Source organism: Rhinopithecus bieti, unplaced genomic scaffold, assembly GCF_001698545.2.
Source record: "Rhinopithecus bieti isolate Rb0 unplaced genomic scaffold, ASM169854v2 scaffold_4916, whole genome shotgun sequence".
Classification (NCBI taxonomy): Eukaryota; Metazoa; Chordata; class Mammalia; order Primates; family Cercopithecidae; genus Rhinopithecus; species Rhinopithecus bieti.
This window is the reverse complement of record NW_016804605.1, coordinates 177219-195091: the sequence shown is the minus strand read 5'-3', so window position 1 is coordinate 195091 and position 17873 is coordinate 177219. Positions and strand designations below refer to the sequence as shown.

Here is a 17873-nt window from a genome sequence, read left to right as displayed (position 1 = left end):
CCAAGATCACACCGCTGCACTTCAGCCTGGGTGACAGAGCGAGACTCCATCTCAAACAAACAAACAAAAAAAGTAGGCAAAGGACATGAGTAGGCGTTTCTCAAAAGAAAACATACAAATGCTCAACAGGTATATGAAAAAATGCTTGACATCACAAATCATCAGGGAAATGCAAATCAAAACCCCAATTGAGGGATATCATCTCACCCCAGTTAAGATAGCTACTATCAAAAGACAAAAAGTAACAAGTGCTGGCAAGGATGTGGAGAAAAGGGAGCTCTTACATGCTTTTGGTGGGAATGTAAATTATAACACCCATTATGGAAAACAGTATGGAAGTTTCTTTTAAAAACTAAAAATAGGCCAGGCATGGTGGCTCACATCTGTAATCCCAGCACTTTGGGAGGCCAAGGTGCGGGGACCACTTGAAGCCAGGAGTTTGAGACCAGCCTTAGCAACATAGTGAGACCCTGTCTCTACCAAAAAAAAAAAAAAAAAACTTTTAAAATTAGCCAGGCACACTGGTGCACACCTGTGGTTCCAGCTACTAGGGAGAGTGAGGCTGGGGAATCGCTTGAGCCTGAGAAGTCAAGGCTGCAGTGAACTGTGTTCATACCACTGCACTGTAAAAAAGGAAAAGAAGAGAGAAAAAGAAAGGAGAAAAGGGAAGGAAGGAAGGAAGGATAGGAAAACTGGGGAGACACTTGCCAACTCCTGCCACAAAAACCTCAGAAAGATCTAGGAATGGGACGCACAGGTATCTTAAAAAACAGGTGAGGCCAGACATAGAGGATCATGTCAAGAATCTCAGTACTTTGGGAGGTCACAGTGGTAGGATAGCCTGAGCCCAAGACAAGCCTGGGCAACATAGTGAGACTCTGTCTCTACAAAAATAAAAATAAAAAAGTAGCCAGGCATGGTGGCACACACCTATAGTTGCAGCTACATGGGAGACCAAGGTGAGGATTGCTTTGGCTCAGGAGTTCTAGGCTGCTGTGAGCTATGATTGTGCTACTACACTCCCGCCTGGGTAACAGAGTAAGATCCCATCTAGACATGACCTCCTGCTGACTCCTCACCCAGCCAGCAGTAGACTGGAGGTTTGGTTTGTGGATAGATTCCAGGGGGCTAGGAGGAGGCGCACAGTGGAATGTAGGCAGACAGGTCCCACAATGAGAAGAGAGGGGGTAGGAGGCAGTCCATACGCTGAATGAGACAGCCCTGTCTCCTTCCTCTAATCACCAGCAACCACAGTTACCCCCACCCAGGACAGAGGATTATTTTCTAGAGAAGCTGAATAGTCCCACAGAAAACACCTAGAGACACTGGCATTTGAGGGTCTCAGCAGAAAGACCAGATCCACTGCCAATCGCTCACAGCAACTGACAGGCCCCGCCCAGACTCACAGTATTATTTAGTGCTTTCCTCTTCAATATGAACAAACAAGCAAAAGAAAAAAGAAACTTGGAAGAACTGGAGACAACACAGGGGACAAAAGAACTTCAGGAAAACTTAATTAACATCCTTAGATAAAAGAACATACTGCAGCCAGGCACAGTGGCTCACACCTGTAATCCCAGCACTTTGGGAGGCTGAGACGGGCAGATTACTTGAGCTCAGGAGTTCCAGACCAGCCTGGGCAACATGACGAAGCCTGGCCTCTACAAAAAATACAAAAATTAGCCGGACATGATGGTGCATGCCTGTAATCCCAGCTACTTGGGAGGCTGAGGCAGGAGAATCGCTTGAGCCTGAGAGGCAGAGGTTGCAGTGAGCCAAGATTGCATCACTGTGCCCCAGGCTGGGAGTCAGAGTGAGACCTCATCTTAAAAGAAAAAAAAAAGAACATACTGCACACTGCATACATGACACAGAACTGGGTGCTATTAAAAGAAGAAAGAAAAGAGCAATCCACAACAAAAGAACTCTTGGAAACTAAAAAATATGATAGCCAAAATTTTAAAAGTAATAGTAGGGTAGATAAGGACAAGAAAATTTTACCAGAAAGTAGAACAGAAAGGTAAGATGGAAAATAAGAAAGGAGAGGGAAAAAAAAGGTAAGAAAACTAGGGTGCCAAACCAGGGCATCTAACATTCATCTAAAAGAGATATCTGAAAAGCAGGAGAGAGAACACAGAGGAAAGGAAATCGTCAGAGACAAAACTCAAAAGATTCTCTCAGAATAGAAGGTGCTGAGTCTCCAGACGGAGGGAACCCACTAAGCACCCAGCACAAAGGATGAAACAGACCCATGCCAAGATGCATCAGAACAGGAAGTACAAAGAGAAGATCCTGAAAGCTTCCAGGAAGGAAAATGCAGGTCACATACACAGCACGGAAAACCGGAATGACTTAAGACTTCTCAACAGCCATATTTGAAGCTAGGAGGCTACGAAAGGCCTGCAAAATTCAGAGGGAAAATTATATCCAACCTAGAATTTTATTTCCAACCAAACTATTGATCAGATATGCAGAAGGAAAATAAACTTTTCAGGCATACATTGTATCAAAATCTTACCTTCCTCAGCCCTTTCTCAGGAACCCACCAAAACAAGGGGGTAAGTTGAGAAGGAGGAAGACACAGCACTACTTTGATAAAAAATAAAATATTTTTTGAAATTACATTTAAAAGCTGATTTCTCCTGAGAAATCTGGTCCTCAGAATCTGGTCCTCATGTCCTCATGTCCTCACCATAATTTCAAAAAAAAAAAAAAAATACTGGATTCTAAAGGGCATGTTTGTCAACATTGTAACATTTCTGAAATTGTTATTATATTGCAATTGATGGCCTCTTAGGTCAATAAAATATGGCAGCAGCTAACATTTACAAGTTGTTGTATAGTTTGCCACAGTATTTAATGTACTGTTCCCTTCTTAGGCTTTGCAACCTCCTGAAATGATTTTAGCAACCCCATTATGAACACCAAGAAACAGATTCCACGTGGTGAAGCCATTGAGAGCCAAGACCGGACTGTGTGGGCTCCAAGTGGCGGATTTAGGGTTGATTGAGTACGTTTTCCTTACCAAGGGTTTTCAGCAGATCATTTCATTTGGGTCTCCTCAAATATCTGCTCTTTTGACAGCTGAAGGAAATGAGGCTTAGCGAACTTATGCAGCATGCCCAACCTCATACGTCCAGTAAGTGGCAGAGCCAGGATCTGAACGTGAACATCCCTCCACTGCCTCTGCTATTTGGCTGGCATTAGGGGCAGAAGCTGTGTTCCCATGGGAACCAAACATGGGGAGCTACCAACACACCAAAGAGTAAGAACCCACCACCACCCTCACCCCTTCAACTGCAGCTCCAGCTGCACTCACTGCATAAGCATGTCCCGGGCCAGGTCTGAGAGGTAGCGTTTGGATCCACCCAGGAATAGGGACCGGTATCGCTGCTGCCTGTCCTTTGTCTCCATCAGCCAGGTGTTGAGGTAGCGGCCCACACCTACTGGGTTCTACAACAGGGAGAGGATGGCAGGACATTAGCAAGCCTGGCTTGGAGACTGTGTCTCGGCTTCCTCTCCTCCCCTTGGACGCTTCCCTACTCCATCTGTTATGAACTGAATTGTGTCCCCCAAAAAGATATGTTGAGGTCCCAACCCCGAGCAACCATAGAACCTCAGAATGTGACCTTATTTGGAAATAAGGTTGCTACAGACATAATTAGTTAAGATTAAGTCGTACTGCAGTAAGGTAGGCCCTTCATCCAATGTGACTGGTGTCCTTTTAAGAAGAGACACACAGGAAGACAGCCATGCCAGGATACAGATTGGAGTGATGACTACAAGCCAAGGAACATCAAGGATTGCTGGCCACCACCAGAAGCTACAAAGAAGCAAAGAAGGATTCTTCTCAATAGGTTTCAGAGGGAACACAGACCTGCAGACGCCTTGATTTCAGACTTCTCGCCTCCAGAACTGTCAGAGAATATTTCTGTTGCTTTAAGCCACCTAGTTTGTGGCAGCTCTAGGAAGCGAATACAGAATCCCACCCAGATATCGGGGTCACAGATCTTAGAGGCATCAACAGAGAGGTTGGGAAAGGAGATGCAACTTGCCCAAGGTAACACGGCAAGGGCAGAATAAAGGCAGGACAAGAACCCAGCCATCTGCGGAGCAGTCCTGAGGGGTGGGCTGGGGAGATGTTAGAACCCAGGAGCTAGTCCTGTGCTAAACAGAAGTTGCCTCCTACAAGGGAGAAGCCTGTTTCATGAGGCACCCAGGTTTCGGGGGTACAAGTAGAGGGGCTCTCCCACCCTGTGGGGTGTGGCCAACTGAGCCACCAGAACCCAGACCTCACATCAGCCCTTCCCACTTCACAGTGGCTGGCTCTGTGGTAGCAGCAGGGTCATCTGGCTCTGGTCTAAACATTTCACTTGGGGGATCTCAGGTAAAGACTTTCTCCCCTGCAGGGGGTGCAGGCTAGAGGTGAAAAAAGGAAGGATTCAGGGACAACCAGCCGGTCCTCACAAGAATTAGTCACTGGGGTCTGGGTACGCTGAGGACCTTGCTACCGTGTGGGGAAGGTAAGGAGGTGAGGTGGCTGACCTGTGCTACTGGAAGTCAGTCAGGACAACAGGCTATCTAATTAGGGGTAGGGGTGGGAACAGCAGGGATTCTTGGGGTGCTGGAAATGAGAGCTGTTAAATGTTCCGGGAGGTAGTTACGGCCATGATGTGACAATTCATGGAGCTGTGCACTTAGGACTCAGCGCCTTTCTCTATGATTATTAGACTCCAATAAAAGGTGCATTTACAAACTGAAGAGGGGTGGAGTAAGAAACAGAATGAGGTCAAAGCCCAAGGCCAAGAATTTAGCTGGTTTACAAGAACACTAACTAAAGATTACATTGCACACTTGGGGATGGCTGCCTCTGGAGATGAGGAAGAGAGTGGGAAAGGGAAGGGGACAGAAGGGGGCCTTGCTCAGCGAGGGACAGGAAATGCACCAGCTTCACCAGCTGCCCCTGAGGCCCAAGAAAAACACAGAGAATGGAAGGAGCGTTTCTCTGGGAAAATAAGAGAATGGCATGGCTGCAGTGGGATGTTTCTTAGCTCATTCGTTCTCAAAGTGTGGTCCTTGGACTAGCATCATCCCCATCACCTGAACTTGTTGGAAATGCAAATTCCCATGTCCCAACCCAGGCCTACTGTACCAGAAGCTCTGGCATGGGCCCAGCCATCTGTGTTGTAACAAGTTCTGCAGGTGAGGCTACTATCAGTTCAAGTTTGAGAACAAATGCCTTAGGAAAATAAGACAGTGGGAGTGGACCTCAGGTCCCTTGGGGAAAAGAAAGGGGAGGCATATGGCTCACTCAAAGCATCGGTTACCTGGGGACAAAGAGGCTTTTGTGTTGGCTGTAGAGGCAGGAGACAGTTCCCATGTATCCCTCACCCCAGACCCACTCACCCAGCTTCCCATAATCATCTGAGAGGCCTTTGCGCCTGACCCCTTGGAGGTCAACAGGAACGGGGGCTGGTTGATGGGTTTGCATTTCTTCTCTTGTGGAAGCCAGAAACTGGGGCCAGATGTGGCCTACAAGGAAGGAAGGAAGGCTGAAATCTGAAGAGGCTCTGGCAGTGTCCGCCTGGGCCCAGGGCAGGTGAGGACTCTGGCCAGCTGACTCCATCCATCCAGCAGCCTGGGTCTTGAGCCAAGGATGGTGGAGGTACCCAGCTACCTCTGAGCAAAAGGGCTCTCATGACCCATGCCACCCACTCTAACAAATACCCATCACAGCCTGATACCTCTTTTTAGGTGCCCAAGGGTCTTCATTGTCTGGTGAGGCCCAGAGAGCTGAAGACCCCATTTCTGAGGAAGGAGACCACACCACACCACACCACTCCAAGTTCCAAGCAGACTTGAAGCCAGATGAGCTGGGTTCCAATCCCAGCCCCTTCTCACCCTTGCTGGGGGAACTTGGCAAATCCCTTTCCAGATCTGGGCTTCAGTTTCCTTTAGTGAAATGCAAATGATAATTCCTACCTCAGAGGGGCTGTAAAATGCCTAGCAGGGGCAGACCCTGCTTTGGGGGCCTGCTCAGACCCCCAGAGGACTGCTTTGACACCAGGGCCCAGCACACCACTCCCTTGGGTGGAGCAGGTGGGCAGGCCCTCCAGTGGGTAGACTGTACTCTGCCCTGCTCCAGTTTCCCCTGCCCATCCTCCAACGCTCTGAGGTCAGAAGAGGGAGGCGCAGGGGGAAAGTTGGCACTGGCTGGGTGCTTCCTGGGTACGAGGCACCATGCTGTAGGCTCCGAGTACAGGGCCCCAGCTAATTCTCACAACCACTTCACTATCTTCAGAGGACAGGGGTGTAAACCGAGGCCCAAACAAGGTCCCACCTAAAGTGTCCCAACGTGCAGGACCAGGATTGGAAACCAAGTCAGTCTGATCCCAAGACTGAGTTATTCCCCATGAAGTAAGGCACACTACCCTATGCCCAGCCCCGGAAGGAGAGCTGCCCTCCGAGAGAGGAAGGCCAGCCACAGGAGTGAACTCACCAGTGTGCGGGGGCACTGGCTGAGGCTGGCCCAGTAAATCCTCTCTGTAGGGATTTTCGGGTTGCGGGGAAGTTTAGAAAAAACCCCATGCTTCTTATTGTGACGTGAGTTAAGTTCCTCTATGAAGCTCGTGAAATTCATCAGTTCCCTGGGCTTTTTTTTCTGAGAAAAGGAGAGGAAAAGGAATCTGTTATGCCAGGAAAATCAGAGCTCCTTTCTCAACCCTCCCCCGCAACCAGAGAAAAGCATTGGGGCATCACTTACTATCCTGCTGTGCAGACATCCCGGAGGTCAGGCCAGCCTCGAGGCCCCCCTGACCTGGGCTGGTGGAAATAGTCTTCCCCCAACCAGCGGGTTGGGGCGGTGTTAGTCTCTTGCACCATGCACCTGCCACACCCTACTGCCCAGCTCCTTTTCATCCATTTCTTTCTTTCATTTGTTGGACATGTATTGAGTCTGGCACCGTTCTAAGCAGGAACGATGTCTTAAATATTTAAAACCAGAGTGACTGGAGGAGCACAGAGGATTTGGGGGGCAGTGAAACTATTCTGTATGATACTAAAACGGTAGCTGCATGTCACGCATTTGGCGAAACCCACAGGATGTCCACCACGTGAGTGAATCCTAAGGTATGCCACGGACTTGCAGCGATAATGATGTATCAGTGTAGGTTCTTCAACTGCAGCAAACAGACCAGGCTGCCGTGGGATGTTGATGGTGGGGGAGGCTGTGTGTGGTATGGGGAGGGCAGTGGGTACATGGGAACTCCTTATACTTTCCACTCAATTTTACTGTGAACCTGAAGCTGATCTTTAAAAAAAAAAAAAAAAAAAAAAAATTCTAACAAACAAAAGCAAACAGTGTGGCCTGGGCACTGGCCAGTCAGAATGGGCACTGGCCACAGTGCCTGAGGAGAGTCCCTTGACCCCTACCATAGCTGGTCATGGGGAGGTCTGGAGGGCTCCAGGGAGCCGCCAGGTCAAAGGTTGAGAGCTCAGTGGCTACCTGCCAGCTGGTCCTGAGGTCCTTCTGCGTTAACCTCCACCCTCCTAAGCACTCCTGAGCTCTGCCATAGCACTCATTGCCTGCTCACACTCGAGAATTTTTTTCTTATTCATTGATGACTGAGTTTCTTTCTCCACTAGAATGTAAGTTCCACAAGGGCTGCTTTCCCCTGCACCTCGCCTACTACCTGACTTAATCATACCCACTGCGAGAATATGTAATGGAGACAAGATAAACAGGCAATTAGACAAAACTTAATTCCAGTGGCCACGAGCACAAAGCAAGCGCACTGTGAGATCACATCACAGGGACTTGACGGGGATGGGAAAGGAGGCCATCAAGATAAAATTCTACCTCAATTTCCCCTCCTGGGCCTCCTGTTCTCTGCTTTGTTAACAGCACTGGCACTAACCCAGCCAGCTTGGTCTATAATGCCTGCTGTTTCCAAAATAGGAGGACGCCCCCATCTTGCGCCATCAAGGTTCCTCATGACCAAGCTCCCCTGGCACTGTGGGCCATCTTCACCTCCTGGGCACTTCATGCCAGTGCAGAGGAGAGAGCTGGCCGTGAAGTCAGACAGATGTCCTTGGGTTCAAATCCCAGCTCTGCTCCTTCCAGCTGGGTGGCCAGCCTGTTTTCCCTGCCTAACATGGGAAGCCAGATCTGGTCCTGGCCAAGAGGCTGAAGTGAGGGGGTACGGGAACGGCCCTATGTAGAGCCTGGTGCACAAGCTGGTGTTCCTGGTGCTGACTAATGAGGCCTGTCATCCTGCAGGGGCATGGACTAACACCCTCCACCACCCCATGTACACACCTGCATGGAGTAGTGCCCATAAGGCAATGGCTTGCTCCGATCACCAGAGAAAGTGTCATAGGGGCCGCGGGTGCCGACGGATCGTGCCACGTATGTCTCAAGGCCACTTTTGAAGGAGTAGGTGCCAGGTCCCAGACCACTCCCCTAGAGCAGAGCAGAGGTGATGAGGCCTGCAGGAGAGCTCAGCTTCCCCCTCTGCCCTGGGAGTGCCCCTGCAGGACGGGAAGGCAGGGAAGGCCTGGCCAGCCAAGGGGGTACCTGATGAGGCCGGGGGTCTGGCTTGTTGCTCATCCTGCACATGAGGCCCTCGGAATGGGACCGGTTCCAGGCATTCTCCTCCAGCTTGGTGTATGGGTTGCCCTTCTCCCCATAATTTCCAGGGCCTGGATAGTAGTTCTGTGGGGCAGGGGTGGGGGCATAGAGGCTGTCAGAACCACTCCTTGTGCCTGAGGAACAAACACCTGAGATTGCCATCCCCAAGAAGGGAATGGGATTTTCAGGGTGCCCACTTGCTACCCACCCTCTGACACACAGCAGTTTCCCGTGAGCATCCACCACTGCTCACACCTTCACCTCCAAGTTCAGCCTCTTCCCCAGGGCTCCACTGGCCTGACCAAGTTATATCTCACTGCTTCCTCCTTACATTGCACACTTTGGCCAACATAGTGAGCTTCTTGCTGCTTCTCAAGCACATGCCATTCTGCCCAACCTTCTTCCCTCATTGGCTCATGCTGTAACCACCACCCGGAATGCCCTTCCTGCCCTCTTTGCCTTGGACAGTTCTACTGCTCCTGCAAAACCAGCTCAGATGTCATCTCTCCTGGGAATGAAGTCTTCCTCCCACTACCACCTGAGATAGTTGCCTGCTTCAGTGGATTCGGCAATTCCAACCTTCACTCCCCTGCACCACAGCCCTGCGTGACATGAGGGCTTTCTCAATGTGCTGTGAACAGCGCTGTGACAGGGAAGGACTCCCATTCTGGGTTCAGATCCTGGGTCTGCTTCCTCCTAGCTGAGTGACCTTGGGCCTTCTGAGTCTCATGGTCCATACTGGTACCATGGGATAGGAATACTTTCTTCCAGGTAATGACGATGAAGTTAAATACTGTCTGCAAGCAAGGGAAAGAGGTTGGGCGGAATGGCATGTGCTTGGAGAGCAGCGAGGAGCCCACCATGTCAGAGTGTGGGATGCAGGGAAGAGGCAGTGAGACATAGCATGGACGGGCCAGTAGGGCCCTGGAGAAGAGGCTGAACTTGGAAGTGAAGGTATGAGCAGTAGTGGAGGCTCACAGGCAACAGTGTCTGGCACAGAGTGGACACTGGCACACGATAGGGTGGGGTGGCTGAATGTCTTGAGGGGCAGGAGGAGAAGTTAGGAACTGCTTGGAATGACCGTCTGGGACCTGGGCTGCCAGGGTCAGAAAGGTGATTTTGTAGGCCGAGTGAAGACGGCAGTCCACCTGGCAGAACGCTTTCTGCTGCTCTGCACCTTTTAGCCACGGGGCGTCACTGCTGCTCCATAGATGGCTTGGCTGTGCCCTACCTCTGAGCCTGGAACCTGGCCCTGGGGAAGCAGGATGGGGCAGGGAGGGCAGGGACCTCTGCATGGGGAGTCAGGTCACTAAGGGCATCAGATTTGTTTGCTCCCAGAGGAATGGGACTACATGTCTCCTTCTGGGGTTCCCATGTATGTTCTGGAGAAAGCCCCCGAGGATAGCTGGATCCCTGCATGGTGTGTTAGGTGCTTCACAAGCCTTAACATCTTGGTGCTGGCAGTGACTCGGGGAGACCAAGTCAGCACCATCCACAATTAACAGATGGGGAAACTGAGTCTCAGAGGGGCAAACTGTATGTCTCAGGTCCCACCTCCAGAAAGAGACAGCATGCGAGTTTCAGCTCCAAAATCCATAACCTTTCTGAGCCTCTACTGTTTGCCAGGCTCTGTGGAAAGCACCGGGGTGGGTGGGCAGTGAGCACCACAGGACCTGGGAGACTTTGAAGATGAGGGTTATACCAAGGGTGAGAATGGCCCTATTCCTGGAGCCCAGAAGCAAGCCCAGTGCTGGGCACTTTGTCAAGATAATCCCATTTCTTCCTTAAAACCTTCAGGTTCAGAGGTTCAGCACCACACTTGGGCTGATGGCAAAGTCTATAGTTTTAACTAGAATGTTATGTTGTCTGAGCTTTGGGGATTCAAACAGGAATGATTAATTGAAGACGGGGAGTGTGGAAATGAATGAATCATCACTTTTAAGTTTTGTTTTGTTTTTCAGGCTGGACTTTGAAAAATGAGAAGGATCCCCAAAAGACAGGTATGAGGGAAGATGGGAAGGTCTCCCACTCAAAAAGAGCAAAGGCAGGAAGGAAACAGAGTCATGCTTATCCCCCCCTAGCTCCCCTGCCATCCGTTCGGCTGAGTTCCCACACCCAGGCCCTGGCCTCCAAAGAGACGCAGGGAGCAAAGTCCAAGAACTATGGGGGCCAAGCCTGTGGATGAAATGCAAGGTAGATGTTGGACACCTGGGATTCAAAAGCCTGCTTCTGTCAGTTGATAGCTTCATGACCTTGGGCGGTAGGTTACTTAATCAATCTGTACTCCATTTTTCTCATCTGTAGAATGGACATCATCATAGGGTTGTCATAAATATGAAATTAATTAGTACGTGGTAAGTGCTATGCTACACGTCCACTATCATTACTTTAGATTGGATGGTAATGACATTTTCAAATGCTCCAGGTATCCCCTCTCCCTAAGTTACAGTTATAGCTTCTGCACCTGAAGATGCATCTGCTCATCCCCAGACCATGTCAGGAGTAATTTCCAGCCTTCATAGAAGCATTCCCAGTGGCAAGGTGTAGGAGAAAGACCCTGGCTCTGGGTTGGACATTCCCATGCCTGCATCCCAGCTTGCCCACTTGGCAGCTGTGCATCCTGGGGCAATTTGCTTATCTTCTCTGAGCCTCCAGGGCCTCATCTGGAGTGGTTGCAAAGAATTAGACAGAATGTTTTGGAGCACCTGATGCTCAGCATGCATGCACTTATTCAGTCCACAAATACTTATTGCGTGCCTATGTGTGCCAGGCACTGCTAGAACCTCAGAATGCTGCAGTGAAGGAACCAGGCCGACATGGTCTGCCCTCAGGGGCTGCTGTCCAGTGGGGAAGGGATGCTAAACACACAACCACAGTGGAGACTCCTAGGAAGGGAGACACCACCTAGCGGGGCTGAGGGAAGCTTCTGGAAGCTGAGAGCTGCGGGATGAGTAGGTGTGCCCAAGGAGAAGAGGCTGCCAAGGGAGGAAGGGCATTCCTGGCAGAGGGAACAGCAGGGGCAAAGCATGTGAGCATGGCCTATGTGAGGGGCTGGGATAACAGAGTGTCCAGCACAGAGAGGTCGAGGCCAACAAACTGCAGTGCTGACTCCCTTAGTAGGGGGTGACTCCTGCCTTCTCCCTCATGTCCTTACTGAGTGTCAGCCTCACTCAGTGTCCTCCTGATGGGATCATCATCCCCTGGCGCTGCCACCCCCACCTCTCAGCACCATTGCCTCCTCCAAATCCTGGCCCTCACAAGGGTATTCCTCTAAAAAGGTAAGTCAGGTCCTCCTCCTGTCAAAGCCCTCCACTGCCCTCTGGCAGCACCTAGAATAACACCAAGGCCCCACCTTGGCTGCAGGGTCCTCATGACCCAGCCCTTCACTCCTCTGCCCTCTTGCTTGCCTCCTCTCTCCCTCAACCAGTGCCCTGTGGCCACACTGGCCTCCAGCCTGCCGGTCCGATTCGACAAGCATGTTCCCACCTCTAGGCCTTAGCTTCTCGTCTGCTCCCGAAGGCCTGGACCCAATGCCTGGAATGCTCTACCAGACATTGCAAGTCTCCATTGCTCTGACCTGTAGGTTTGCTCAAATATCACTCCTCCCAGAGCACTGACTACGTTCTATCAATTGCACCCCCATCACTGCCTGTCCCTTCCCTAATTTGTGCTCATAGCCCTGCTTATGTATGTATTACACTTCCTTTTTTGTACTACTGTTTCTACTGCTAGGACATCTACTTAATGAGAACAGGGACCTTGTCTTCATCACTGCTAAATCCCCAAGGCCTAGGACAGTGTATGCCACTTAGGAGGTGCTTAATCCTTATTCCTGGCTGGTCGGATGGACATACAAGTGAATGAATTTGTTGAGCACCCAATGTATGCCAGGCTCGGGACTCCAGAGATGAGAACACCTACCCCAATGAGTCCTCGGAAGCGAACCTCCCCAGAGCTGAGCAGCCCCCGGGTGCTACACGGTTTCTCCCGCAGCTGTTCTAAGAAGTCTTTGAGATTGTAGGAGCCGGGCCCCAGCTTTTGCTCCTATGCCAAGAGAAGAGAGAAAATGAAAGCCTTAAACTTGGGAAAGTCCACGCAGGAAGAAGCCCAAGGCATGATGATGTTCCTTAAAGGGTAATCTCCATCTGGCCTTGGAAGGACACTGAAGGCCACACGGAGCAGCCGCAGTGGACAGGAAGACCTGGCACCAGAGAGGGAGAGGCATGGCCCCAGAGGCCTCACCTGCAGCCGCTTCTCTTTCATGATGGCCTGGTACTGGAAGTGGGGTAGCTGGGTCAGCCGCGTGGCTTCCTGGGCCTTGGCCCAGCCTGTGTCCACCTCCTTCATCAGCTTCCTCTTGCTGAAGCAGGTCTCCTTTGAGCTGTAAGTCCCCGGGCCTATGTGGGACTGAGTCAGAGTGTGGTCAGAGCTGTGACAGCCACGCCCGCCCAGTCCACCCACATAGCAGGCCCTCACCAAGTCACCACCCTGACCTGGAGGAAGGGAGTAGGCAATCCCCCCTGTGGTTCCCACCCTCAGCACCAAGGCTGGCATCAACAGGCTTGGCACTCAAGGTGCAATCATGACATCCTCTATCACTGCCCCCTCACACTGCAGGGAGGTATAATAACGCCTTCAAGAGCCCAGAGGTAGTCAGTGCACAAGCTGGGAGTGGTGCAGTCCCTCGTTTATCAAACACACTGGAAGCCCCCACGGTGGGCCCAGCTCTGTGCCAGAAGACGGTAGAAGGTACGCCCCTTCTACAGCTCAGCTCATCCACCACAGTAGGCAGTTCTAAGGGGCCATGCTCAGGCCCTGTGGGAGGAGTCAGGGAAGCTGTGCAAACTCACCACTTGGGTAGAATAACGCATGGAGTATGGGGCCTCAGTGAAGGTGCTGAACTTCTTCCGGTTGGGATAAACAGCAGAGATGTCAAACCTAGGGAGGGATGGCGGCCCACTGAGAGCCCCGTGCCTGGCACCCGGCCCTGGCATGGGCAGTTCTGGAGCATGGGGGAGTTGGCTGCCCCGGAAGGTGACTTTGGAGCAAGCTCATGAAAGAAAAGTAGTGGAGTTGCAGTGGCTTCGAATGTTCCAGGCCGCTCCCACCCCACCCCACCCGTCAACTCCTCCTCCCAGCTTCATTTTTCTCCACAGTCCTTATCAATACCCAACGTTTTACAGATATACATACTTTTGTTTCTTATTCACCCCCACCCCTCACAGAAAAGAGCAAACTCCATGAGTACAGGGGTTTGCTGTTGTGTTCACTGCTGTAGCCCCAGATCCTAGAACTGTGCCTGGAACATAGTAGGTTAGAGAGAGAAAGAGACAGAGTGGAATATGAATGAATGGAAGACAGACACCTGGGCTGAAATCCCACCTACCACTTGTGAGCTGAGTGGCCTACTATGGACCAGGCCATGTGATCTCTCTAAACCTGGCACATAGTAGGTGCTCTTGAAATGGTTTTAAAGAATTCACTTAGAAGGTAAAAGAACCCTGGGCAGGAAAGAGCAGTAAGTATGAGGGGGAGAGAAAGCCCAGCCCCTCCTCACTGCCGGCCCCCCCTCCCCTGGTCCCCTCCCTGCCAGGCTCAGTCCGGTGTGTAGGTGGACACCCTCTCTCCGGAGGCCAAGGGTGGCTTCGGGGTGGACAGCAGCTGCCTTGGACCATGGGCGTGAGCCCAGGACACAAATGGGCCCCACCTGTGGCTCTGCACCCCGAAGGGCGCCCCGGTGAACCATTTAGTGGCCATGGAGCCGGCACGGTTCCAGCCACGAGCTCCGGCGGCATTCTGGCTTTCTCTCATGGCAGGCCTGCGCGCCGACCGCCTCCGCTGCTGCCACGGCAACCCGGGCCTTGTGATGCGCCCCGGAGCTGTGGGCCGCGCCCTCACCCACGTGGCGCCCCCACCGGCGTGCGCACGTAGCAGGCTGATTTTTCCCTTGTCCATGCACATTTTCAGGGTCCTTCCCTGGCCCCTGCAGATATAATGGCCTTTTCTTGTATTTAATATGGATGCCAGTGGGTGGGGTCTTACAGTCATTTGTTGAGGAAGTGTTTCTGATTTTTGGCTTTATCCCAGAGCCCTGCATGGAGCCTGCCTAGGCTCAGAAAGAACCTTTTAATGTTCACCTTGTGCTGATGGGAAACAGGCCCACAGAGAGGGCAGACTTGGGCAAATGACATCCCAGCTCCTTCTCCCCTTCGGGAGTCAGGGGAGCCGAAGTAAGGGGGAAAGGGCAAGGAAAGCCAGAGGGTGGAGGGCTGGGCAAGGCTGCAGGGGCAGTCAGGATTCAATCGGCCCCTAGACGTCCCTGGCACCCACTCTGGGCAGACACCGTGCAGAATGCCTGGGACTCAGATGTGGTCCTTGCCCTGAAAATAATGGGGAAGCAATGACCACATACTATGGTCAGGTCCATGAGAGAGGGACGCCTCTGACCCAGCCTGTGGGTAGGTAGGTCAGGGAAGACTTCCTGAAGGAGAATTCCCAACTTAACATTGAAGCATATGGATGACTTTCTTTTATTTGTTTGTTTTTTTTTGAGACGGAGTCTGGCTCTGCCTCCCAGGCTGGAGTGCAGTGGTGCAATCTCGGCTCACTGCAAGCTCCACCTCCCAGGTTCACACCATTCTCCTGCCTCAGCCTCCCGAGTAGCTGGGACTACAGGCGTCCGCCACCACGCCCGGCTAATATTTTGTATTTTAGTAGAGACGGGGTTTCACAGTGTTAGTCAGGATGGTCTCAATCTCCTGACCTCGTGATCTGCCCGCCTCGGGCTCCCAAAGTGCTGGGATTACAGGCGTGAGCCACTGCGCCCGGCCCATATGGATGACTTTCTAAGTAAAGAAAGGAATTGAGGGTATGGACCCCACATAGGGCATAGTCAGTTCTCTCTTCCCTCCTTCCTTACCCCCCAACCAGTGCTCCACAGCCATGCTCTGAGATTGTCTAATTTCTCCCACGATGGCCTGTGATCTTCCCAAGGGTCTTAGGCCCAAAGGTGGGGCAGAGATTCATATCCCATTCCATGATGACAGGATTGAAGCCAGAGAGGTGTAGGTTGTACCAGAGGTCCTGCTTCCAGCCCATGGTGAAGCTGGACCAGAGGCACAGTGGGTCTTCTGCCAGGCCCCACCCAATGCCCTTCTGACATCCCAAGCTAGTATTTAAATAAGAAGTGTGGCTCCCCAGCACAGCTGAGAGCTGGACTCTTGGGCTCCAGGCCTGGTGGGCACATGGCCACCGCTGGCAGAGCGTCTGCACTGCACCACTGAGCTGAGGGTCAGAGGTGGCAGGCCTCAGGAACATGCACAGAACGGAGAGCCTGGGTCGTCTAAGCAGACTCTGCCCTTCCCAACTTCCCTTCCCAAGTTCCCAGTGGGAACTTGAGCAAGTCACTTCTTTCTCTGAGTCACAGCATTATCGGTTTCATTCTATAAAATGAAAGTTATCATCTCTATCTCCCAGGCTGCTGTGAGGATGAATGACCCGATTTAGGTAATACTCTTGGCACACAGCAGGAGCTCAATTGGAGGTCATTCCCAGCCCTTGGTTAGGGACCTTTACAGATGCCTGAGGACAGAAACTTGTCTCATTTCCTCCTGGTGCAGCATCTAGCACATAGTAAATGTTCAGGAAATATTTGTTGAATGACAAGGGAATGAATACATGCATCTAGTCCAGCTACCCAATAACACATAAATCTTCAAAGACACATTTAAATCTGGCTCTGCCACTTCCTGGGTGCTGACCTTGGGCAAGTTACCCTTGCCAACTTCAATTTCCTCTTCTGTGACACGGACCTATGACTGTAGCTTCCTGGAAAGGCTGTTTTGAGGTGTCAGTGAGGTGTGGATGTACACACTCTCCAGTCCTGTGCACTTCAGCCAACCCTGGGTCTGCTCGGGTATTCTCAGGGTGGTCCAGACATGCCTACAGCTACATTGCTGCTTCTCTTCTGGCCTGAGCCCCATGGCTCCAGGACCCATGGAGGAATGACGAAAGGCTATAAGCCAAGGTCCACTGGGCTGGGAGTCTTGGCTGCCAGGAAGGCCAGAACGGGCCAAGTGAGTCAGCTCTGCAGCAAAGCCGCCTGCTCTGGTCAGCCCAAAGTTTCCCATCACAGCAGCTTCCTTGTCTAGCACCTCACCCATTTTCTTTTATAGGCACCATTGCACCCTCATTGTACACAAGAGGAAACTAAGGCTCAGATGGGGAGAATAACTTGCCCTGGTCACATCTCATCAGGCATAGGGTCACACCATGAATACGGGACTCATAAGGACATTTGAGAGCTCCCTAGCTGCAAGACTGTCTAACCCGTCCAGACTCCAGAGCCACCTCTTATGTCAGTGGAATCAAGTCAAGCTTCTCAGCTAGGACTTGGGCCTCTGTGATGGGGCCGTGGCCCCTGCCTTCAGTCCTCATCTCCTGCCATCTTTGCCCCATGCTCTGAAACCTCCAGCCACGAGGCTACTCTATCCCTAGGACACACCCTTTCCTGGAGAGCCTCTGGCCTTTTCATATCTTTGCTGCTGTTGATATGCGCCCCCCACCAACCTACCCTTCCCACCCAACTCTTACTTATCTTCTTCAGAGTCCAATCAAAAGCCAAACCCACCCATTATGATGGCTATTATCTTTAAAAAATAGAAAATAACATATGTTGGAGAGGCTATAGAGAAATTGGAAGCTTTGGTCATTGCTGGTGGGAAAGTAAAATAGTCCAGCTGCTTTGGAAAACAGTATGGCAGTTTCTCAAAGAATTAAACATAGAATTACCATATGATCCAGCAATTTCTTTCCTCGGCATATACTCAGAAGAATTAAAGGCAGGAACTCAAATGTGTATTTGTATGCCCACATTCATAGCAGCATTGTTCACAACAATCAAAAAGTAGAAGCAACACACGTGTGCATCGACAGATACATGGATAAACAAAATGTGATTTATTCATACAATGGAATATTTTCAGCCTTTAAAAGGAAGGAAATTCTAACACGTGCTACCACATGGATGAATCTTGAAGACATTATGCTAAGGGAAATAAGCCAGTCCCAAAAGAACAAATATTATATGATTCCACTTATGTAAGGTAACTAGAGTAGTTGAATTCACTGAAACAGAAATAGAATGGTGGGTAGCAGGTGCTGGGTGGAGACAGAATGAAGAGTTATTGTTTAATGGGTACGGAGTTTCCATTTGGGAAGATGAAGAAATTCTGGAGATGGAAAG

General features: G+C 51.1%; 1 protein-coding gene across 2 annotated transcripts in view; it reads right to left on the bottom strand.

The window, feature by feature from the left end:
* CIMAP2 (ciliary microtubule associated protein 2) overlaps window positions 1–14488 on the bottom strand; it is a 33245-nt gene extending 18757 nt beyond the window's left edge. For both annotated transcript variants that reach the window (XR_001884972.1, XM_017869397.1), the window contains exons 1-9: window positions 14337–14488; window positions 13480–13567; window positions 12872–13036; window positions 12551–12673; window positions 8576–8713; window positions 8318–8461; window positions 6500–6661; window positions 5407–5532; window positions 3320–3453 (exon numbers count right to left, since the gene is read on the bottom strand). Coding sequence is in view for 1 of the 2 variants with exons in the window: in XM_017869397.1 (XP_017724886.1) it covers window positions 3320–3453; window positions 5407–5532; window positions 6500–6661; window positions 8318–8461; window positions 8576–8713; window positions 12551–12673; window positions 12872–13036; window positions 13480–13567; window positions 14337–14440 (1184 nt within the window). In the remaining variant the exon portion in view is untranslated. The remainder of the gene's footprint in view (window positions 1–3319; window positions 3454–5406; window positions 5533–6499; window positions 6662–8317; window positions 8462–8575; window positions 8714–12550; window positions 12674–12871; window positions 13037–13479; window positions 13568–14336) is intronic.
* Window positions 14489–17873: the final 3385 nt, after the last annotated feature.